We start from the raw sequence: 25,947 nt of genomic DNA, 5'->3' as shown, positions 1-25,947 counted from the left end.
TTGTATATTTAAATGCCTAAATTGTCTACTAAATCGTATCAATTACGCTATTTTAGAGCAACACGGTTTATGGGTTAATTGTATTTATTAAAAAATTCCGAAAGTATGCATCAGAAACAAACCAAAATTTATAAAATTTCCAAAAAATTATAGTGCAAAGTAAGAAAAAACCGAAGAAAAGTAGCAGAAAAAAAAAACGCAATTCTTCGCATATAAGCTATAGCAAATCAATTGATTTGCTATAACTTCATCACAGGGTCTCCCCAGAGAATGAAGAGTTGTCGGTGCAAAGACCAGTTTGGGCCCCTCTCGAAGACCCTGCCTATACAAATAACAATGAAATCGGAGTAAAAAAATAATCAGAAAATGGACAATTATCCCCTCTGATGAGCTCCCTAAAGCTCACGGACCTTCAACTGCATCCCCCTCTTAGCGTCTTTGGGGGGCTTAATTACAGGACATTATACAGGCTGATTTTTTAGTAATTACTAAAAAATATCATTCGTCACAGAAATGTGTTAATTTGAAATTAAAATGAACAGATCGTTCCACGCTATTACCCTATATATTTGTATATTACGCTTATAGACATATTAAAGAGCGTTATTTCGAATGATTATCGTGTGTAGCTATGTATATCAACCGAGAAAAATGGAAAAGAAACTATTATTTAGCCTAATATCGAAGTAAAGAGAGTTTTTAAAAAGTATTTGTACGCTCGAATACTTTGTAACAGTACTTAAAATGACGAGGGAAAAATGATAGAATCGATATTGATGTAGTTATTGCCAGATACGTGTTATCTACGCATGTAATTATGCCTGAAACAGTCTTCCTTTTGATTTAATTAATGATTTATAAACTATTTTGCTTGCATAAATAAGTGTATATTTTATTTATTAAGTTTTTCAATTATTTTTATTAATAAAAATTAATTAATTATTGGTATTTGTGGAAGGGGAAAATGGAGTATTGATTCAACTGAATTATAATTTAAAAAAATACAGCAAAACCTTAGTAAACCGGAATCACACAGTACCTTATATTTACTGTTTAGGCAGGTTCTGTTTAGGACAGGTTTTTTTTTACAGGTGGGCTATTCCTATTGACAAAACAGGCAGTTACTTGGGGCCCCAAAACAAAATATTACAGTACATGGGGCTCCTAATACAAATTCTCCCTGGCTCCATGAAGCTATAATGCGCTACTGGTTTTTTAAATATAGAAAATCGCTTCGTTTCGAAGCGATTTTTTCCGTTTCGGACAGGTTTCACAATATTTATCTAAAAGAATTTACGTGCATTTCTTTAAAAAGCAGCAAAAATAAATTTCAGCTTAAAAAATAAAATTTAAAAAAAATCAAGTAAATTTCCCTGATTATAAACAAAATTACAGGTAGATTTTTCTTTAAAAAAATCCGGAATATTTGAATGAAACAGGTAATTTTCCTTTAAGAAAAAGGGAAATTTTAAATTCAAAACTAATTTAAAAAAAAAAAAAAAAAAAAGCTAAACAAGGGAGAGAAATTTCTAAACTAAGTGTATAAAAACAGGTAGCACACGCACCTTTTAATATTCTACAATCGTACAAGAAAGGCCTAAGCTAACCCAAATAAAGTAAAATTACACCCTTATTTTCTTTCACTTTATTCAAGCATAATCAATTTAATAAGATTTCATTATTGTTATTATTATGTATACGTGTTTACATACATACAAACACACATACACACACACCCCAACTGCCTTTCTACCCCATTGAAATTAGTTAAAAACGACTCTCTCTATCAATTCAAATAGAAAAAAGTAAGTAATTTCAATTTAGAAACTTAAGTTTTCCCTTTCAAAAGCAATTATTAGCTTAGTTGTTAAAGAAAATTGTAAGCGTGTAAAGCGAAACCGCAAGACAAAACCGAATTACGGACAACGACTTTCGTATACAGTATTGTTACTGTAGAAGCAGTGAAACCAGTTGCCATACACGACTGCTGGGGGAAGAGAACAAACGAGTTTGCTTGAGTGAAATCCCTTCATGCCCTACTTGCCTGCAACGATAGATATGGGTCACAGCAGACATGGCGAGTAGAGATTAGGTAGAATACTACCTGGGGTAAACGGTGCAGCGACTTGCACCTCACAGCACCGTTCTCACTCACTCTTGTCGGTTAGTGGATAATGTCCACCGGGATAACACTGTGATTTAAAACTTCATCCCTGTGATGCACGGTTATATTTGAATGGTAAGTGATATATAATTCTTCTATTGTTATTATTATTATTATTCGACACCTGTAAGTGGGGATTTTTTAATTAAGGAGATACTGGGATTAATCCTGTATTAGCACGTGCTATAAAAGCACCCCGTTATTCGTCACTCTTGGTTATAGGCACAGATTGTTATATTTAAATTTCGAAAGATTTTTCTAAGTTTTCACCTAACCAGGAAGTTGTTTTGCCCACACTAAAATATTCGGGTTCTGTTGAAGGCAATCAAGATTTAAAACACCTGTATACAGAAGGTCACTTTTACGTAAAGTAATACCTAAAAGTAAGGTCTATGCTTTAAAAAAAAAATGTAGTTTGTTTTCAGGTAAGATCAATTAATCGAAAATTAAAGTAAAATTCAATCGAATAATCTAACTTTCACTTAGATTTTCTGGTGTAAAAGAGAGCTCACAGAAGAGCGTGTTTCTGTATAAACACGCGAGAGACAATAGAAAACCTTTACAGAGAAAAACGAGAATGAAATTTACCTGCAGATCAATTTTTATACGAGTTCTAACTTATTGAATTTCTCATACGCCCAGAAATTTTTGTATAGATACGTGAGAAAACAATGGCGTTTAATTCGGAATAGATTAAAAATAAGATTAAAGCCTTCACTCCATCAGCAAGATATTAATTTTAATTACTGTTTCCCTTTTTTTTTTTATGTAGTTAGAGTGGCAGTGGTGGTGCGCCGGTTGACTCGTTAACATCCATCCCTATCAATATTCCATCCCGATCTTCACTCATGTTCATCCAAACAGTGTTAATAATTCTAAGTGTCCTTTGGCCTATAGGGCACGTAGGCGCTACACCTCAGGTAAGGTCCTAGTTTTTTTTTTATATATATATATATACTTTTTTTATAATTCGGAACGGAAGGTGAGCTAATTTAGGTCATTTAGAAAAAAAAAGAAAAGGCAAGACAACCCAAAACTGACCGCCTACGGAAGTAACAATTGCTTTATTTTAACGAAATTACCCGGAATTGATCTAAATTTTCGCAAAAAAATGCCTTTTTTTCAGGAAATAATTGTCGGAAATTAGAAAATTTGTAAAGATAAGAAAATTGTGTTTTCGATTCGATATTTATCTTCGTCTCGAAATTATAAACAAACCGTTATCGAATTGATACTCAAAACGTGTATCACTATGAAAAAATTAAGTAAAACAGGTTTATCTACCGAGATTCTTCGCCAATTTGCATGCAATGTACTACTCCACCTCTTCTCAGATGATTCAAGGTTTTTGGCAGATGCCCATATAAACTGTTCCTGTATGATCAGTGGCGCGTTATCCTATGGGCAAAAGGGGCAATTGTCTAGGGCCCCAACTAGCAGGGGGGTTCTTAACCAATATTTTATAAAAATGTCTGAAGTCAACACTGTACATAGATTCCCCTAATTCAAATTTGCCTGGTCCTCATGACCTCATGCCACTGTGTGTAATCTAACAACAACAATAATAATAATACAGAAATTGTTCGATTGTTCGGGGTGTGGCATATACTTCTTTCATTATTGTCTGGAGCGTGATTATTACACTGGAGAGCCTTTACAAACGGGAAACACTTTCACAATTTATATATTAATGGGGCCTACTTTCATTCAACAATTCTTATCTAAGACTTTAATTGAACTCCTTAAAAAAGGCACTTGTTTTCTCTTACCACAAGACGTAATTTATGTCACTAATTTCAAGTATATTTTTAATTGTTATCACTTAAAAACATCTTGTTTCGTGTGTTCTGTATGTATGTATATATATATATATATATATGTATATTCTTGTCAAATTGCTTCTTCTATTAGTATTATCTAAACTTCTCAATAAGTATTCTCAGTCCCAGTCACCACTACTACATGTCAAACACGTTTGACCCAAATATAACATTAAAGTACGCCCCGAGCATTGTCCAGACACTTTTTCGACTTATAAAAGACAGATTACAATTAAAATATATGGAAAAAAAAATTAATTAAACTAATCTACGTTAAGGAGAAATGCGATACTTTCTTAGAAAACTCGACAAGGAATTGTTTCTCTCGGTGTTTTTGTTGCATGGACACGTTATAAGATAATAACCCTTGGCCTTAGATGTATTATTTTTTTTAAACGATTTCTTTTAATTTTTATGATCGTTACACAATCGCTTGTCGAATTTTAAGGCAGTTAAGGACCTTGGAATGGTTTTTTACTTAATGTTAAGAGCGTCACGATCCATTGTTTCCGCTCGGAGAACCCAAATCGCGTGTTATTGAAGGCGTTGGCTCTTCACGTAAATGTATGAATTTTATTGTCATTTTTCTGTTATAAATGTCACAATTATTTTAATAACGTGCGCTTTAATTTGGCTGTAAAAAAATCCCTTTAAATTGCAGAAAAATTTGCCACATTCGAACGACTACCGTGTATAATGCGCATTCCTCGACAATTATCTACTGAATTTAATTACTTAATTTTTAACTACAAAAAATACTTTATACTCTATTTATTTTATAGTTAAATGTGGAATATATATATATAAATTACTGTATTTTTAATAAATAAAAAAATCAAAGAATTTTGAAAGGAAAACGTGATTTTTTTTATACTAATCACGGATAGGAATGCCAAATTTTCTTATCAGGAATTTAAAGGAAAATGTAAATAACATGTGAAACCAACATAAAAATTTGCATAAATATAGAATTTAACAGGAAATCGTATCTAAAATTGTACGGCAAGATACAACGGAACTAGTAAGAGAAACAAGTAAAAATAGGCATTAATTAAGCGCAAAAATAGAAATTTAAATGACATTTTCTAATTGGAAAAAGAAAAGAAAAAAAAAATGACAGGAAACTGTCTTAAATAATTACAATTACGTACATATAAATGTTAATTAAAATTTGATTTTTGTACATAATTTTTCACTTAAACGTGATTGCTAATGACTTAACTCGAATGGGAAACGATAGAAACGTGATTCATCTTTGCAGTGGAATTACATGTTTTTTTTTTTTTAACTTGTAATTTTAAATGTAATTAAATGTAAGTTAATTATAATTAAATGATTCATTTAAATGTATATACTTCTAAGCAAAAGTCCCGAATCGGAAATGTTAAATATCGCATGACTGCGGACGGAAAAAATTGTAATTTCACTACATGATTCTAGTTTCCCAATAGGGGAATATTTACAAAAGGTTAATGGCCAAAAAGTAAGCCATCTTGAGGGAAGGAAAGTAAAAATACTAATTTTTCTTTCAACTAAGGTATGTGATAAAATTAAAAAAAAAAATATATATATATATATATAAATAAATTAAAAACAGAACTTTACTGTTATCTCATAGCCTATATTATCTATTTAAGATTATATCGATATATTAAATTATTAATTTTTTGCGTTTAAATTTTGCCTGTTTTTTGGACTACAAAAATTAGAAAAATTTCATTGTAAAACGATCATTTTTTACCTAAAAAATTCCTATTTTTATAGGCAAATTTTACGGTGAAATAGGTGTAAAAATTGGTTAATAATTTCGAGCGAAAATGGTGATTTCGCAGTATAAAGTTTTACAAATTTTCAGTAAAAGCATTAGTAAATTTCACTTTTGGTGGTAGGCTCTTTGAGGTAAAGGTATATAATTTTTTTTTTTTATCTTAAAAAATAATTTTTAAAAATAATTAGAGTGAGAAGGAGATGTACACAAACTAAAATCTGGCTTCTTTTCAAAAATTAAATGACGATGATCATAAAGTGACTGGTGCAAAGTTCAAGGTTTATCATCATCGATTGAGGTCAGGGACTTTACTAAAGCATAAGTAGCGGTTCTTTTTATTATTATTATTATTATTATCATTATCATTTATCAATTTTTCCGCATCGTAATTATATATTCATCACCTGAATATAACTTTTCTTTTTTTTTAAATTAGAATTAAATATTTTTTTTTATAGATAAAGTTGAATGTTTGTAAAGAGTGATAGAGATAACATAGGATACCATATCTTTGTCATAAATGTAATAGTTAAATTTTTTCCTGAAGACATTATAATGTATGAATAAAATCGAATTTTTGCACGAAAAAGATTGAATTTTCGGGCTATTCTGCTTTTTTTTGACAAAAGCCAAAAGGCCCTACAAGTAATTAAATGTTCTGCTAAATGTTTTGGGAATATAGGGCCCTAATAAAAAAAATCAATGGAACACCTGGATAATAATTTTGGCTCATTTATGGAATATAGAACCCCCATATTAAAAATATCTGAACTTATATGCAAGATTATCCTGAATTATGTTAACTTCTTCGAATACAAATTATAAATTTCTGATTTTTATCATAAATTTTTCAAAATTAACTCATCAAATAAGAAGTTATGAAACGACACTTTTGTAAAAAAAAAAAAATATTAATAATAATCATTACAGCATAAATATCATAAAAATAACTCATTTTTAATTTTAAAGAGACCATTTCTCGTCATATGATTAAGAAAACGTTAATAAATTTCACGCTCGAAGCCCTAAAAAAAATGTAAATAAATTTATCATCACGACTGATCTTCATAGAGTTCATTAACATCAACAGATGAACATATAGAGAAAATGCAAGAATTAATTCCCACATAGAAAGAAAAAAAATCAGCAGAGATTTATTATCTTCATGGTGCCAGGAAAATTCATTCCCTAATTAAAAATTACGTTCAGAAATTATTTTTATTTTTATTTTTAAAGATTCTGAGATTGTCAAATTGCCATTCAAAAACAATACAATTCAACAATTTGTAAGATTAAATCTACATAAACTTAACTTTTATCACTTTTCCTCCAATAAGTTCAAACAGGGACAAATTTTCTTTTAAATTATTCTCTAGAGACTTCCCTCTACACTCTAACGTATACGTTAGATTATATATATATATATATATATATATACTGTAGAATAATGTATATAGATTTAGTCCTGGGGCAATCGAGCAAGCAGGTCAACAACCGTTTTGAGTCAAAAGTCACCACACCAATAGTTTTCAAGTGCATTAAATCGACTTCCTTGCTTAATTTAGAAAGTTTCTGAGTGATTGTGATTCAAATTAACGCGAAAGTGGGACACTTATACACGTCATAGAGGTTTGCGGGATGTCGAAGGAGACAGTGTTAAGGTCACTTCGGGCAAACTGAGCAGATTGATCACTTTCATAAACCACGCCTGAACTTTTCAGATAAATATTAGCTCGTGTAGGTGAGTGGCCTGCGAAAGGAAGATAAGAAATGATCCTGTAGGAAAGTGTTTTCTTAAACATGTGTTAAGTAATTGTGTCGACCGAATTACGAAACTAAATTTAATTCCTTCGTTAGTGTTACTATTTTTTTTTAAGTAATCAAATTTATGTGTGAAAGTATTGTTTAAGAAGCTGAATTAGTGATTTTAAGGGTATAAAAACGTTTAATTCAGCTCTACTTCTGCATTATACGTGATTAAATGCAATGACACACCTTAAAAATTGGATAAAAATCAAGAAAAACATGGGAACTTGTTATAGTGACCACCCGAAATAGTAAATAATTTTCTTGGTCCTTATCATTCTTTATGTATATAGTGAAATATCGATACAGTGAATGATTTAGAGGAAATTACCTGTATATAAATGGAGTTATGTAATAATTTTAAAAATTTATTTAATATATTCTTAATCGATTTAACACTATAAATAGCAGTTACATAAACTAAATTTATGTTTTTAAGACTATATATTTGTCCACCGCTTATATTTAGTCGCATTTAATTCATAAAAAGAAAAAAAAGTGCTAATTTTAGAGTTAGATGTATAAAAATATTAAGAACTATTTATAAATTATTTTTTCTTCAATTTTTATTTTAAGATTCTGAATTAATTTAAGCAAAAGAAAGATTACAATTTTCTTTTGAGAATAATTTATAAACGAAATCTCAAAGCACAGAAAATCGTGTCTTATGAGAACGATTTCTTGCTATCAAAAGAGTTTTTAATTGACCATTGTATCATCTATTGAGGTCAGTCCAAAGTGTATATATATATATATACGAAGAAAATATTCGGTGTAGAACACAAAATGGCACGAGTAGATTACAAATTTATGAATAAAAAGTCATAAAAATACATCTTTACTAATGCAAAATCGATTTTTCTAGGTCAAGATTATCGTAATATCTTTAAAGACACAGGTTTAAATTATACAGAAACGTTAACTTTGTATCACTATCACGAGCTCGCCCCACCAGCATATTGCATCCTCTTTAACATGACAGATTTATGGCTGTACGAAAGAATACGCGTGTATCGACGTTTATAATACATCGTTAAATTTATCAAAGAGGAAATTTTCAAGTGCAGGAAATCAAAATTATTCTAATAAAATAGTTATATTATTCGAACGTTTCTCATTAAGTAAGTAGAAAAATAAAACAGGTGTTGTATTGTGTGTTTAGTAGAGTGGAACTGAACCTGAAAACCTGATTTAATTCGCTGAGAAAAGGCTAAATTTTCGAGTGATTAAAATCAAATTCCTTTTTAAAAATGCTTGAAATTTCTAAAATTAAACTAATTTTCTGGTAAAGTAGAAGAAACTAAATTCTTCACTTTTTTTTTATATTTTCAGAAGAAACTAAACTAATTTTTTTTTTAATAATTCTCCTCTATTTTTATTACTTTTTCAATTATTTTTTGTAAGATTTATAGTTTAGTAACATGAAGTTATATTATTTATAAATTTATTTTAGATAAATCCACTTATTTTTGATATAATAATGTAAGTAATTTAATATCTAAAGATGAGGAAAACACGATAAAAATCAATAAAAACTACTCTTTCTACCAAGAAAAAAATAAATAAAGATTCATTGTCCAGTAATTTCTAATCAATTAAAATGGGTGCAATCACTTTTGTTAATGGATGAAATCATTATCCTCAATTGTTATTACATGTTAGTGATTTTTATTATAGGTTACTTTAAGGGAATAGATCTAGAAAGTGCCTATTTAATTAACTAGCAATAGATTTTCCTCAATGAATTGCTCATTATTTTCATAAATTTGCTTAAAAGTTAAGTGTCTAGCATGCATTATCAATGAATAAACTAAGTAATAAACCTATTATCATTAGCATAATAATTATCTGTTAACCTTTAATACACAATAAACTTCTTGCACTTTCTCTAACTGTCCTTTTAAGGTCGTTTAGTTACTGAAACTTGTGACTAATGTCGAAAGAAAAACAAGTTTCTAGACCTATATTATCGATTGTAATGATCAGTAAGTATGAAATTCGTACTTGGATGAGAACAGATTTGCATTTAACAGTTAAAGAATAAAAGAAAACTTAATGATAATCAATAGAGCAAGCAATTTTCTACTGGAAAGTGAGGAAAAAAGTAACAAAAGTTAATTAAATTCTAGCCTTTACTTTGAATTCAGCTTGATTACTCTTGTTCGTCCCTGGCATTAGATTAATCTTTACGCTTTCCAACGCTTTATACCCCAAGAAAACAAAAATAGAGTCCTGATACAGTGAACAATTTTGTTGGTCTTTCCTAATCTTTATGTACAGGGTACGTATTGAACTCTTGGTATAGTAAATAATCTTGTTTACTATATCGAGATTTCGCTACATTGAAATTTCAGAAAGTCAAGCTAACGAGGAAATGGTTTAAATATCTAGGGTGAAAGGCTATTTATACAAAGAAATATCTAAAATTAACAAAGGGGAGTTATGATACTAATGTTTTTTTTTCGATCATACATTCTAAAAATATCAATCAAATCTATAGAAGTCACGTTAAATGAAAGGAAAGAAATTGTTCCGCTATTAACTATCCATGTAATTTTTACAAAACTATTCCCACTGGATAGCTTATTTCCCACTTCCTGACTTGGTCTAGTCATTTGAAGTCAGCCAAGCATCTCTGTCCTACATTTTCTGTTCTCCTTCGTTATGTTCTATTTATGAACATAAGTAAGAGAAATCTATACATTCAATGAGACCGCCCTCGTGTCCTATAAAACAATGCATCGAATCATCCAATTCATTTTTTCTTTCTATACTTTTATATGACATTTAATCGTTTCAAAGTCATCGTGTTTGTAACAAATCTTTATCTTTGATTATCCTGTGTAAGGTCTGTCGTCTTCTCCTCGTGTTTTTTTGTGTGTGTACTGTACATTATACATTTGTGAAGTATTAATGGTTATAAATAACGTATTATATGTGTTAATTTTAGTATAAACCGTGTAAAAAATAAGAATTGGAAGAGTTATGTATGTGCGAAATGGGGTCAAGAAATATATAGATTTAGATGCGAACAACTTACTTTGAATATAATTTCTGTTAAATTTTCTATCTTCTCGCGTATTTTGACCCCGTTCCCTTTTTATACACAAAATTTCCTGCTTGCTTTTTATATGAATAACACACACATGAGCTGGTAAAAATGCACTTTCTCCGTTGATGGAACAATGTAGCCTGAAGACATATAGAATTTTCTATATTAAAATGACATCATAATTCACAAATTTATAATTAAATTCTAGTCTTTTTACAATATATAAACAGTAAATTTATGAAAAAATTTAATAGTTTAGTGGTTCTCAACCTTGGGTATACACACCCCTAGGGGTGCCACACTTCTATTAGACACTTGGGATGATAACATTTTTCTTTCTTGATTGCTTAAGCTGTACCAAAATTAGATGCAGCTTCTCATGTTCTAACTACAAGTGAGAACATGGGATACATTAAATACATAAAATTAATTTTTTATTGGGTGTACAAGAGTATATTTTAAAAACTGAAGTGTGAAGGCAGAAAAGAAGGTTAAGAATCACTAGTTTAAAACTCTTGTAGAAGAATTAGCTAATTATATAGGCCTATATATAGTCTATAGGTTACAGTATAGAAATTACTTATGGAAGATTATACTACAGACCCCATCAGTGGTACGGATCCATGAAGGTGTAAACCTTCATGGATCTGAGGTAAATTTGAATTAGGAGTTCCATGCACAGTGTTGACTTCAGACGTTTTTCTTATAAAAGATTGATTAAAGGGGCCCCAGGCAAATGCCTTTTTTGCCCATAGGATAACTCGCCAATGGATCCCATCTATATTAAGGCTCTTCCTTACAATTTTCCATATATAATCTCTATAAAATATGTATATATAGTCGTTATTCTTTATTTATAAAGAAAAGTTATCATCATTAATCTTTTAAATATTCTATAAAATAATTAAAAATAGTAATTTATAGATTAATCTTTAATACTTTTACAGGTCCATGGAATTAACTACTAAAGTTTTAAATGATTAAATTCCTGTTTTATTGACTTTATCGAGCTTTCATAATTAAGAAAATATTTAATTTTATCAAAAAAATTCTATTTTATTCAAGAAATTATACGTTTTAGAGTGCAGTAAAGGTTTATAATTTCATATACTGAACCCTGAAATATATAACTTTTAGGTATTTCTGTATAGTTTACTGTGTTAGTTATACAATATTATGTAATTAGAACCCATAGATCTATCGATATTCTTCAAAAATAATTTTAAAAAACTGTAAGAGTGGGCTAGTATATAGATACCTAGTATATAGTATTGCCTAGTATTGCCTACTATATAGATACTAGGGAATCTTAACTAGGGTTTTAACTCACGCAAGACCATAAAAAATTAATTTATAACTAAAATATTCATAATTTGTTTGTATAAACACCTAATTTTTATTCTTATTAAGCACTTTATAGAAAAAAAACTGTTAATAATTTCCAAAAAATAGGCAAACTTTTAAAGATTTATCTTCAAAATATCTACAGTTTATATATTTCCCTTACATATATAACTAAAATTAGTATAAAAAAGATATATATATATTTTTTTTCTTTTCCCCCCCACAAATTCCGATTAATCACGAGTCAAGTTAGTCCATTAATAAATCATTTGAAATTGCCTTGACCAGGAAATTAGAAATGTAATGAAGCAATTGATGTATATTTTTCATTCATCCTTCAAAAGTGTCAAGTTTTTATCACGAAAAAAACTTGTTATAATATAAAATATATCACAATATTTTACTTAGATTTCAATATATAATGTTCCAAAAATAAATTTTAGATACACAAGGTGATGACGAGAGGTGAATTATTAAGGACATTTCAAGTATCATCCGCAAATGATGGTAAGTTTATATATTTAAACGTTTAATACTGTATTTAATTTATGTATAAAAAGTAGTTAAATATATTTGTAAAGAAATATAACAATAAAATAATATACTTTTTTAACAATACTAATTATTGAAATACACTAAATTGCCTTATTAAAGAAATATCAGGGCCATTCTATGATTCTATACTAGCATCAGACATCTTTAATCTGAGTTATTATGAATCCTGGAATGATCCTGGATCAGTTCTAATCTTGATTATAACCTTAGAATGGTTCTGCATCCTGAAATGATGCTGGTTTTTTTACCTTAGAAAGGTCCTAGATTGGTACTGATCTACATTCTGGAATGATCCTGGTTCCTGAAAGTTCTGATCTACAACGTTAGCATTCTGCATTCTGGAATGCTGATGATCTCTATCTTAGAATGGTTCTGCATTCTAGAATGGTGTTGATCTCTAACCTCAGAATAGTCCTAGATAATGGTACTGATTTGCAATCTTGAATAGTCTTAGATCCTGGAACAGTTCTAATCTATAATCTTATAATGCTCATGAACTATGGAATAGTCCTGATATTTCTTAATAGACAACAGTATAAACAGCGTCATCCTAATTACAGATATTAAAATACATAATTTATATAATTGAATATTTTACCATCATCATGCAACCATTTAAAAAAAATATTAAACATTGTTTATACAACTGCATCACAACTAAATATTCTTTCTTTTATTTTAAAATCTTTTAAGTGCACAAATTATAAATTTATCAATTTAAAATCTTAAAAATAAAGAGATATATATCTATTCTTCGAATAAAAATAGCCTTTTATCCATTGTGTCAGGTAGCTAAACTATTAATCCTTGAATTGGAAAAATAAGGAACAATTCAAGGTTTACAACTATAAAAAATTTATAATTTTAAACCATTGCTTTTGTTAGTAATAAAAATATGTATTAAATAACCATTTAAAATCTTAAAAATCTTCAATTTAAATTTGATTTTTAGCACAGAAATCCTAATTTAAGCTTGAATTTAAAAGTTTTTTTCATGCAAGATTTTAAATTTATCAATGAAAACAATGAGAAAATATTGTATAGTATAAAATTCCCACAGTATTAATAGTCAAATGGTGTATTAACAATAGGTAGAGATCGAAATAAACAGGATTAAATGAGTTACAAGGATATTTCCCTCACGCAAAACAATAAATCATGGATAACAATGTCTCCTTTCTTCAATTTAAAGGAATTGTAAAAATGTTGTAATAATTTTAATGAGATAAGAATAAATTTATGTGAAAGAGGAAGTTAAATAATTTAGGATTTTGTAAAAAACTCAATGAGATAAAGGTGTAAATTAAGGAAATTTTTAAGCTAATTGAATTCATTTTCAACTGAGTAAGCTTGAAGAGAGTTAAATAATTAGTTTTAAATGCTTTTTAATCAGCTAAATTCATTTAAAATCTAATTAACTATTAAGTATAATTAAACATGACTACTAAAAACTTAATTACATCTTTGTGGCGAGTGTAAATGTGTAATTGTAAGAGGTATAAATTAAAAAATATATATGTTATAAATCTTAATTTAAATTAATTTTTTTAATATTTATCCATCAGATATCATCATTTATCATCATCACTGTATAAATTATAGGTTGCATTTAATTAAATTATAAAAAAATATATGTGTGTCTCTGTATATAAGCCCTCATCAATATTTAGAAAAAAATCAAATAAAACAAATAAAAAAGCAAAGGAATTTTTAATTTTAATTAGCCTAATTAAATTAACAAAAGTCATTTTTCATCCTACATGTTCACCAGCATAAAAATGAGTATAATTATCGATAAGAGGTAATAAGAGTAAATTGCTCTCATTTTTTATGAATAAATAACGAAAACAAACATTTATATATAGGCCTATACAATGGAGTCTCGATTATCCGGCCTGAATGGAAACTAATCCGGATAATACGGAACCTTATGTATTACTTGTGTTTGGAAATAGATTGTTAACTCTAAATAAGTTATAATTTCGAGGAACCACCCCTCCATGTGGAGCATTAACATCCACATGGAGATGTGCTTCTTTATCAACTTTAGAACTGTACGCGATTGATCCTTATTAATTCCATGTACAGTACCCAAGTGAATGTTTCATGATACACATTATTTCCATGTCTAAATGAGGATATTCCACGATCCCTGTTAGTACCATTAACTGGATGCTCCACGATTCTCATTAGTTCTATGTCTCAATTTATCTACATGCACGAATTAAAAACAGAATATGCGGCGCAAAAGTAGAAAAGAATACAAAAAATATCGGCAAACGGATAATCGAATACCAAATAATCAAAACGATAAAACAATCATATAATAGCTTCCTTCGTGTAAAGAAGTGCATTTACTGAACCTTGAATGCCCCAAGCCAAGACATTCTATAAAATTTTAATAAATAATTACACTATCTTTCAACAAATACAATCGTTTCTTAAGGGAAAGAAAGTGAAAATATGATACAAACACAAACACACATCAATTTTTTTTTCATTGTTTGTCAACTGAGTCTTTAAACAATCGACGACCCACTTATTTGACCTACTGCAATTGCCAGACTTACTGGAGCCATAAAGTGGTTTTATATCTGGTAATTTCTTTAAGTTGACATTCGTTTAAGGAAGAGGAACTTGCGGTTTAAGTTTTTATAAATAATAATAATAATAATAATAAATTCCATAGAAATAAAACTGAATGCAAACAATACACAGAATAAAGGATATTGTGTGGAATATTTTTAAACATTGCAAGTTATGAAGAATGTCCTATTCAGGATATTTTTAAATCTATTAAATTGAAATTTCGACTATTCTTCTGCTTATCCTGCTCCTAAATATATTAGTGTACAGGAGCATGCTTCTGTAGGTGGGGGGAGCAAACTGGACACCAAGTAAAATTTCCATAAATTAAAATCATAAAAGTGATTGAGATGTGTAAACTTTCACCCTCGACAATGGTCTTAAAAAAACTCCAAAAATTAAATAATTAATTAAAAATTTACTGATGTAATTATTTGTCTCCAAGCTTTGCCTCCTGGAAATTTTCTGCATAGGATATTTAAGTGAAATCCTAATTCTAAATCATGAATACACGAGATATTTGAATTACCTGTTCTTAATTCTACTATTGCATAATCTATACACCACATCCTGATTCTAAACCTATTAATGTATAGGATATTTAAATTTAGATTTGAAATCCTGAAAACCCTGCTGGAAAATCTATTATTGAACGTGATGTTTAAATTAAATCCTAGTTTTAAGTCTATTAATTCACAGGATATTTAAATAGAGTTAATAATTCTCAGGATTCTATACTATTTTATTTTTTCTTGAGATATTTAAATCAATTCTTAATTCTAGATGCAATTCGTGTATAAAAATTCTTAAACGTTAAATTTATTATAGCACAAGAAAGTTAAAATAAATCATAATACTAAATATACAATGAGCAGGATTCTTAAATTCCTTCTATATTTATACAATTTACTGGAATTTACGAGCATAAAAACACATTTAAGTCCTGTAAATGAATATAATTAAGAATGTCTAATACATTACAACTGTGTACACATTCTTCAGGCTCCAGGATATTACTAAGAATAGGTAAAAATATTCTATAAATTTCCCAAATGTTTGTCTTTTTATATACAGGACATATATTTATAAACTATACGGGATATAAATGAATCCTGAATGTGAAAAAAGCCAGGATTTTACAGAATTCCTCAAATGTTCTTGGCCTTTTTTTTCATATACAGGATTCATATACATTCCACAATCTAAAAATGTATATCCTGTACATCTTGTACATTTTTTCATAATATTAATCATGAAGAATGTTTACATATATTTATTTATAGTTTATAAACATACAGAAGTCTTGAAAATTAAAATCCAGTTGCGTAACTTTCCCAGCAAAAGTTAAAATTGTGTGTAGCCCTATCTATTATGAGATTTTATTATTATAAAATGGCAAAAATATTTTCCCCAAAAGAAATCTTAAGTCAACACTGTACGTGGGAACCCCTAATACACTTTCTTCTCTGGCTCCATAAAGGTATATTGCACCATTACCATACTATTACACCTATTAATAAAAATGATACAGTACAGGACCCTTCACGAGCTAGTAATTTTAAAATGTCTTGCATATTATTACGTATTTAATCATGTTTAAATTATTGAAATCAATTAATATGTGATGTGTATTTTTAAATCTTTCCAGTCCCTGTATACGAAGTAATAAACATCAGATCTCTAACTAAACGCGAAATATCCGATGGGGAAATCAAAAGGATATATTTATCTGCTTTCGGAAAGAAGATGAAATTAAACTTGAAGAAGAATAAGGATTTCGAAGAAAGATTAAAGAAATTTAAAGTGTTACTGGCGGAAACTACAAACAATGGACTTAAATACCGCGATGTTACGGCTCAACAGGTACGGTGTTTTAAGTATAATTCGTTCGTGTACTGAATTAATGTAGTCAAACTTCTGCATTTGATCGCCTTTGAATCTGGCATTAAGTCGAGGGTGGCGCTAAACCGAAGTAACTCAAATTATTAGAATTATAAAATGGGCCTTATTTAGGTGTTAGACACGTTAAAAAAACTCCACGTGACCAGGCCAGTCGTGGGTTGATACCTGACCAAAGACACCAACCCACGACGTGCAGCGGTGTTATCCACTCAAGCAATGGTATCTCTCCACTCAAACACTGGTGGTCCAAGTGATATAGTAATAACAATGTCGTTTAAAATGCAAAATGCATTTAATAAATTACAAATAATGAAGATCTCTGCTTAATATCTATGGTACATTACGATCCTTTACAAGATGGCGTTTTATATCGAAGTTTGAATGCAGTTGAAATTAACAATACACAAGAATTCATTCAGTAATTTATAGTACAGTTAATTGTAACCACTAGTGTATAGTATTATTTATAGTAATTTAGTATGTAAGTTATGTATGTATAAGTGTATGTATTATCATATGCCCACAAAAAAATAAGACCTAGATAGAGACCCGAATAGAGTCCGAACCTACGTTTTTCGTTAACATGTTCTGTAACTAGAGCATCAAAGAACGTGGTTTCGAATTGAATTCGAAATAAAACCAAGTATTTTCCGTACAGATCTTCGATTTTTCTTTATGTGGACATTTGGTTTATACACTAAACTTCATATATAAAGTGTTTACTTGGTTACCGTTCGTGTTTAGATGAGTTTATAAACGTTTACACACGAAAACAATGAAGTAGTAATGTTGACATTTGTATAATAGACCTGAATTAAAACAGTAAGGCCTACTTGTCTTCTAAAATTATAATAGCGAAAGCGGGACAAATTACCATTTTGTAATTGTGAATGACCTGCAAAGGGGTTACTTCAGCACCATTATGACTTTTTTTTTGTTTCATATCTTACATAAGACGACTTTCCCTTTTAACAATTGTTATATTTATTGTAAGAAAATTAAGTTGTTCGAGCAAGTTACGTGTCATAAGACTGTACAAAGCGTATAAAAATCAGGAAAACTCTCGAAAATATTTTCATTTTTACGAGTCGAAACGAAAGGGAAGTCACACAATAAACCATTGGTGATAACAGAAACCAATGGTTCCAAACCTTATCTCCCGATCGGCACCAACTATTTCCTATCAAAACTCCACGAATCATTCTCTAATCTGTTGATCTATACCAATGGATCTCTATACTTTTTTTTCATCATTTGACCCAAGAGGAAGTGATCGAAACAAAAAAAATTCCAGCTCATAAAACTTCCGCTTGACCCAATCTGAACTTGCATAAACTTAATAATAATAATAATAACAAAAAAGCAGGAAATTAAAAGGAAGTATGTCGGTCTATCCGAATTTTCTACGAAATCGGAACGCCTAACTTGTCAATTATAACGCTTGATAAAACTGATAAAGCGCAGTTTTCACCCCGGAAAACTGATTTTTATCGACTTTAAATGGATGTTGTATTTATAAATATTACACATAATTATTTTTAGAATCGTCCTACTGAACTTAAACGTTTATTGATTACTGTTTCAGGGAGGTTCATCCGACTTAGGATCTACTTATCACGACGACGAGAAAATGGCAGCCATTTTGATGAGGCAAGCCGAGGACGGAGGAATCGAAATGGCAAGAAATTTTATAGAAATTTGTATAGAATTATGTTGTGTATTAATTAATTATGTAAATTAATTTCAGGAAGGGACGATAGGAAACGATTTTGTCATTAAACCAATCCCTAAAACACTTTACGACTCGTCGTACGTTGATGATGAGATGTTCCTGGATGAGGACGAGCAGATAGAATTGAATAAAACGAGAGCAAATTTCAATAATTCGCAAAATATAGGAGGGAATCATATAGTATTTAAAAGGAAATTTGGAGGATTACACGACCATTCCGACTATCGTAAGATGAAAAAGAAAATCGAGTGTATTTCTTAGAATTTAAACAGTAAATAATCGGGTCTTCTCTCAAGCTTTCCATATACTTCTTGAGATTAACGAAGTACAGACGGATAGACGTACAGTGGGAATGTATAAGCCTGAAATCTGAAAATTGCAGATTCCAGACTTATACATAGGGTGTTTGCTGTACTTTTAATTTCGTTATAACGTTCTAGAATCATAAACTTGTCTTCTTTTGTGAAACCTCTGAAAAAGACCAATTTTGCTCGGGACTGGTGGTCATAAAGTAAGGGTTTTACTGTACTTTTAATACCCTTATAACGGGGTTTAACGTTCTGAGATGATAAACTAGATTTGCAGCCCCCTAAAATAATATTTTTGAATCGGTTGCTTAAACAAGTTCCAATTATAAAAATGGAAAACTTAAGAAAAAAGAAAACAAAAACTATTTTTTCCTCGTTTCCCTGTATAAATTTGTATTTTAAAATTCTAATAAAGTATAAATAACTTCTCCCCATTTAAGCAAAATAGAAGAAAAAAAAACACAAAAAACTAGTAATGTGCAAAGTATTTTTTTAAAAAAAATTCACTTCTCTGCATTAAAATTCAGTAAGCAAAATTTTGATCACGTTACTCACCGGTTACTTGTATAAAAATATGATGTGAATATGATGAATATCGTTCGTTACTCTCGAAAATATTTCCATTTTTATCTCTATTTATAACTCGAAAAATTGCTTGAAAAATTCTATAAATATAACCTGTAAATATATTTTATTTAATTAATATTCTACTTTTTTAAACTATAAATAAAAATCGTTTTCTCTACTTTAAATAAAAACTAAATTTATCTCCACCTGCATCTGTCCTAAGACAAAAATAGATATCCAGATTCGATTTTTCCATGTAAAATAACGTTATAAACCGCAACCTGTCTAACGCGGACACCCGACTCGACTAACGTAACCTGTGCAAAGCGGATTTTCGGCGTAACAGAAGATAATTTCTGAATTAATGCACATTTCGTGGTTATTTATTCTTCTGTTCGCCCTATACAATTTTACTATTTGCCTTTGAAACTAATGTATTGGAGAAGATGGAGAAGTACAGTAAAACCTGTGTAAACCGAAATCGCACGGTACCGTATATTTTTTCCGGCTTGAGCAGGTTTCCATTTTAAACAGGTGTATTTATTTTTTAACATAGAAAATCTCTCCATTACGAAGAAATTTCTTCCTTTTAGGTAGGTTTTTGTTTTAGACAAATTTTTATTGTATTTAAACTTACCTGTAAAGTAAAACCTGTCTAAAATGGGTGCTATCGACCAGAATTTTCCATTTTGCCAAGTTTCCGTTTTATAAAGGTTTGTTTTTATTAAGCTATTACATCCAAAAAGTCCCATTTCCGTGTTAGACAGGTTTCTGGCTTATATCTTGCATAGATACCAGCTCTTTCCGAGATTTATCTCTGTAGAGGGTCCGTTTTAGACGGGTTTTTAGTTACTTTTTTTAAAATATTTTTTATTAAAATGCCTTTTAACACATGGAACTGCCTTACACTCGAAATAACGCTTTATATTTTTATTTATTAACTTGTATTTTTTAAATAAATACAAGTTTATATTAAGTAAAAAGTTATAAAACTATTAAAAAAAAAACTATATTTAGTAAGCACGTTTCTACAAAATTTCCTTTATAGAACAAGTGAAAAAAAAGTAATTCCTTGTTAGAAAACACGTTCTCCCACACCAACAAAATTCGTTATAAGCATAAAATATAATTAATCCTGCTTACAAATGTTAAAATTTCCATCTAACCTTTACTTTATCTTTACATTCACGTCTTAATATACAGTGAAACAACCTCTGAAAGACCACCTTTGCGGTCGCAAAGTAGGTGTTTCATTGTACTTTTACTTTCCTTATAACGGGGTTTAACGTTCTACAATCATAAACTTTGTCTTCTTTTGTGAGAAACCCCTCTAAAAGATCACTTTTCTTCGAAACTGGTGGTCACAAACTAGGGGTTTTAATGTACTTTTAATGCCCTTATAACGGGGTTTATACATTCAGGGGTGATAAACCAGACTTTTTTTTTAGGTGTTAAGCTTGACTTTCTAATAAATTGGAGAACTTTAATGTAAGTTTTCTACCTAGTTAACATGGAATCAGCTAGTCTACTCAACACCTCAAAGCTGCATCAAGCTTCTAGTTCAAGAAGAAAAAGAGCAGCACCAGATACAGTATGGCCGGAAGTACTAATGGTCGCCGATTACGATACTTTTCTTCTTCACGGAAGTAACAGTCGCGATGTTAAACGTTATTTTGTTAGCTTCTTTAATGGAGTGAGTATTATATTTACTCGCAAAGCATCATTGACTACCATTTATTTATTTATTTTCTTTATCTTAACTCGTAATACTTTCAGGTCGATCTTCGTTATAAATTATTAAGTTTTCCTCGAGTTAGGATCAGTTTAGCCGGAATGATTGTGGCTAAGGTATGGAATTGATTTATTAAATTTAATTAATTTACTTTTTTTAAATAATTGGGCTATAACCAGGCTAATTTAATGATTACATATAAAACAATTTGGCTATAGACGGGCGTCGAAACGCCCTCTGATGGTAAATTTAATTTATTTCTAATTATTAAATTTACCATAAGAGGGCGTTCGAACGCCCGTCTATAGCCAAATTGCTTTATATGTAATTATTAAATTAGCCTCGTCGTAGCCCAATTTAAAACACGGCAATTGTTTGGCATTAATTTCCTTCGTTAAATATGACTTATTTTACCTTAAATAGAAGATATTTATCTCTATTTAAGGTAAAATAAGTCATATTTAACAAAGGAAATTAAGATGAGGTTGTGTAATTTATGTATGTATCCGAGCGAAGCGAAACAAAGAAAAAAATTGCCGATGTGTTTTATGTACTGTACTTTCAAATTTCAGTTAGTTTAATGATCCGAAACGGGAGTAAGAAAAAGTATTTTGAGTTATAAAATATGGCAGATTTTCTCGTGAAAAATTATTTATTTTATTAAATACAATCCCTATTTTATCCTTAAACATTATGGTTTACAAGAAGTAAAGTTTTAATCCCTGAAAAATCGCTTTAAAAACTTGTTTTGTAAATGATATGCTTACATTTCCTTAGAAGAAGACCTAATTTTCTTGTTTTGCTCGGTGAATACACGCAGAAAATTCACTTCCTGTACTCCAAAATGGAATTTGAACTGGATTTTTTTCGGATGATTTGAAACGAGAGCGAAAATAACCTGCAATAAAACCCAAAAATTTAAGAAAATTTAAAACTATGCATTAATTTACATTATTAAAAATAAAAATTAAGGAGTTTAATGTGTTATTGTCGCGATTTTTGTGTAAGGATCGGGATGCCACGCCTTATCTAGAGAGAAATCGTCTACGTCATCCTAATCACGATGCTGTGGATGCTGCTGGTGCATTGACAGATATGGGAAAGTACCTGTATCGTGAAAATCGTTTGCCCACTTACGATTTGGCAGTAGTCATTACAAAACTAGATATGTGCAGGAGGAGATTCGAAGGAGGGAGATGCAACAGAGGAACCGCAGGCAAGTGATTTAGATAACATAGATAAGTTGCATAAATGTGAAAGTGTATAAAATAATGAACTCTTTTTTTTCTAGGTTTCGCTTATGTGGGGGGTGCTTGTGTAGTCAACAAACGTCTGGAGAAAGTCAACAGTGTGGCAATCATCGAGGACAGTGGAGGATTCAGTGGAGTCATTGTAGCTGCTCACGAAATAGGTCATCTGTAAGTGCCCTTTGACATCGCGTGTCATCCTACTAAAAAGTTTCCCTATAAAAATATATTCTTTTTTTCGGAACTATTCTAGTTTATGCTTTAAAACAAAACAGGTATTCTCACCCCCTCAATTTACAATTCTGTGTTTAAGTAATTTGAGGTTAATAACGGCGTGGGTAATGATGTATCAAGGATCTGAGAGGATAGATTTTTTTCTTTTTTTTCCTTAATAACTAAAATAAAATTAATGTGTTTCCTCAGTTTGGGTTGCGTACACGATGGTTCACCACCCCCCAGTTACTTAGGAGGACCAGGTGCTACTCATTGTCCTTGGGAAGATGGTTTCATTATGAGTGACCTGAGGCATACAGAACGAGGATTCAGATGGTCTTCGTGTAGTATCGAACAATTTAAACACTTCTTGAAGTATGTCGTCACCACCCCATCCTCTTAATTTACTAATTAAATTCGTTGTTATTAATGAAAAATTCGTTATAGCGGCGAAACAGCATCGTGCCTTTATAATTTCCCACACGAAAATGATCTCTTACCTCGAGTACTACCAGGCACCATGTTCACGTTAGATGAACAATGCAAACGAGATAGAGGAACAACCGCCTGTTTTGTAAGTAATTTTTATATCATTTTAATTAGTATAGTAGTAAAAGTTGTTTTCACACGACATTTCTTAACAATTTGTATAAAAATCCACCTAATTTTACGTGTTCATCAAGGCTGAAGTACATAAATACGCACCCAAATTAGATACAGGCCGGGTTGGCACCTAACAAAGAATGTTCCATTTCTTTTGTACATTGAACATTTGATGTTTATGGACGGAATTTTTGTATGTTAAAGCTAAATTTATATGAATAAATATAGCTTTTACATGATATTAATGTGTAAAATATGTACAAATGACTGGTGGATACTTTAAAGTTTCCGAATATCCACCCGTAATTTAAACGCGCGTACACCCAAATTAGTTATACCACTGGTTGGCATTCAGCCAAGAACGTTACATATCTCCTGTAAGTGGAACAATTAATGTTTTGGATTAGAATTTTTGTATACAGAACCTGTAATATATTTTAAAAATAGTTTTTATTTAATAAAATGAATCTATACGGATTCATAATAATGATATTTCAATTTATATTCTTCAGAAAGATGCAAGGGTGTGCGCCCAACTCTTTTGTTTCGATAGTGCATCAGGATATTGTGTATCCTATCGCCCTGCTGCAGAAGGATCCAGCTGTGGGGATGGTCAGGTAAATATTTACACAAATTCCTATGTAAGTATAACAGGATTCATACGTGGGCAGAAATTTTCATGGGTGGATTAACCACGATAAGTGGGACCAAGAACATTTTAGCTCAATTTCTTTAGAAGCATTATACAAATACATATATAGAATAATAATAATAGTAATGAGCCTTAAAAAAGGTAAGATATGCCCATTTGTTAATGAGCCTCTTCTCTCAACATTAATATGGACCTGACTTTAAGAAGGTAAGGCCTTTAACTATGATAAGGTATGCAAATTGTTAAATGCGCTTTATTTGGAGCCTTGTCTTTCAACATCCATGCGGACTGGCCAAATCTATAATGGGTATAATTAAAAGGCCTTAGTGCTCATAGGTCAAGAGCCAGAAGTAAAAAATAACAGGAAATGGAATTCATCTAGAAAATGAATCATTGAATGAACTATAATTTAGTTTTCATAATTATATTTTCCAGTTTCTAAGTAGAGCTGAACAATATTGTTTAGTAAACTAGTTTAACAGATACAAAGGAAGAAAAATCCTACATTTTCACATTAAATGTACCTTTAAATTAAAGTTTATAGGCATCTTTTCATGTGTACAGGTGTGCAGAAATGGAAAGTGCATCACAGAAATAGATAACATCATCCCAGATTACTCTCACGTTACTCAAACTTTTGTCAATGGACCACAGAGTAGGGCGGATACCGAAGAGGTACCACAACCTTCTCAGAGATCCAGATACAGGTCGAGAGTGCGTCAACACACTACTACTCAGGGCAGCGTGAAAGAAGCGGATGTATATACAACGGTGTCGGATGAAGACGGTATAACGCATGTTCTCCTTAATTAATTTATGAATCTGTATGAATCTAGCTCATAAAATTATGTGTGTCTTTAGATTGTCAAGATAAAAGTGAACAATTAGCAAGAGGATTGGATTGCAAGAGATTTTTCCAAAGATTTGGCACAAGATACTGCGGACATCAATTTGTGAAACAGAATTGCTGCAAGACTTACGAGAAAATGTGCAAAAAGAGTTAATGTTAAATCATGTGTATAAATTTTTAGAACTATTTTTTTTTTTAAATTCATTTCTTGCACAAACTGCCCCATTGGAATTACACAAACTGCTCATAAAGAACACACTTCCCTTTTTTTTAATAGTTGAATGAAACTTTAAACATTCCAAACTGGAGCAAAATCTTTTATACATCAGTTCAGAATGTTTAAAGTTTTGCACTTTTATGGTCAGTTTAGTGCAATGTGGATTATTTTAGTGAGACTATTATAAATGTTAGTTAAATTTGAGGTCAGTGTACTTCAAATTATTATTATTATTATTTTGATTATATTATTTGTTAATTATAAACAATTCAGTCATATTTTCCTGTTTTTCTGAATGGCTGAAATACGTATAGATGATTTACTATTTTATTACCACAAGCAGTGGCGGTTTTAGGCGGCAAGAGGCCCTAGATAAGCGTAAACTCACGAGGCCCCCTTTTATACAAGTCTATAGCGTAATGCCCTCATCACAAAGTACGTAATATTGTATAAAATTTAAGGACTTAGCTAGTACTGGAGTACAAAGTATATGTGCACATCTAAGGCCTCTAAAAGTGTGAGGCCCTAAACATAAGGCTCAATGCCTAAAACCATCACTGACAATGAGCCAATAGTAACAAAATAGAAAAACATATTTCATTTTCATATAATAAAATATAATTCACTAATTAACTATTAACAGAAATAAGCAATAAAATTAGAAGAATGCTTTCATATAATTGTTTAAAATTAAAAAAAAAAATTATAAAAGTAAAAAAATTAATAATAAAACAATAATATAATCTGTCGTGTGTTTATATGCATCATTTTAATAAAATAATGAGAATCAATAACTTAAATTCTGAATATTTATGTGAATATGTAAATG

General features: G+C 30.1%; 1 protein-coding gene and 1 long non-coding RNA gene across 3 annotated transcripts in view; one reads left to right on the top strand and one right to left on the bottom strand.

Moving 5' to 3' along the window:
- The window catches only part of LOC111641743, a 58,161-nt gene extending 35,702 nt beyond the window's left edge, over window positions 1-22,459 (bottom strand). Inside the window, exons 1-3 of the long non-coding RNA XR_002759463.1 lie at window positions 22,104-22,459; window positions 19,593-19,715; window positions 10,599-10,750 (exon numbers count right to left, since the gene is read on the bottom strand). This is a non-coding gene — a long non-coding RNA (uncharacterized LOC111641743). The remainder of the gene's footprint in view (window positions 1-10,598; window positions 10,751-19,592; window positions 19,716-22,103) is intronic.
- On the top strand, window positions 1,773-25,745 carry LOC111641739 (venom metalloproteinase 2-like). Of its 2 annotated transcripts, XM_023387944.1 has the most exons (15): window positions 1,773-2,239; window positions 2,937-3,084; window positions 12,398-12,461; window positions 16,744-16,958; window positions 18,583-18,675; window positions 18,745-18,955; window positions 21,110-21,297; window positions 21,381-21,452; window positions 22,345-22,552; window positions 22,628-22,754; window positions 23,007-23,171; window positions 23,244-23,370; window positions 23,912-24,016; window positions 24,616-24,838; window positions 24,913-25,745. In XM_023387944.1, the coding sequence occupies exons 2-15, from the start codon at window positions 3,013-3,015 to the stop codon at window positions 25,053-25,055; spliced, it is 2,013 nt and encodes a 670-aa protein (XP_023243712.1). In that variant the 5' UTR covers window positions 1,773-2,239; window positions 2,937-3,012; the 3' UTR covers window positions 25,056-25,745. The 2 variants fall into 2 exon arrangements, with proteins under 2 accessions (XP_023243712.1, XP_023243713.1); XM_023387945.1 differs by lacking the exon at window positions 1,773-2,239 and having other exon boundaries at window positions 2,573-3,084.
- The last annotated feature ends 202 nt before the right edge of the window (window positions 25,746-25,947 follow it).

The sequence above is a fragment of the Centruroides sculpturatus genome, unplaced genomic scaffold (assembly GCF_000671375.1).
Source record: "Centruroides sculpturatus isolate CEXI.00-Female unplaced genomic scaffold, Cexi_2.0 scaffold1656, whole genome shotgun sequence".
Lineage (NCBI taxonomy): Eukaryota > Metazoa > Arthropoda > Arachnida > Scorpiones > Buthidae > Centruroides > Centruroides sculpturatus.
This window is presented reverse-complemented; position numbering and strand designations above follow the sequence as displayed.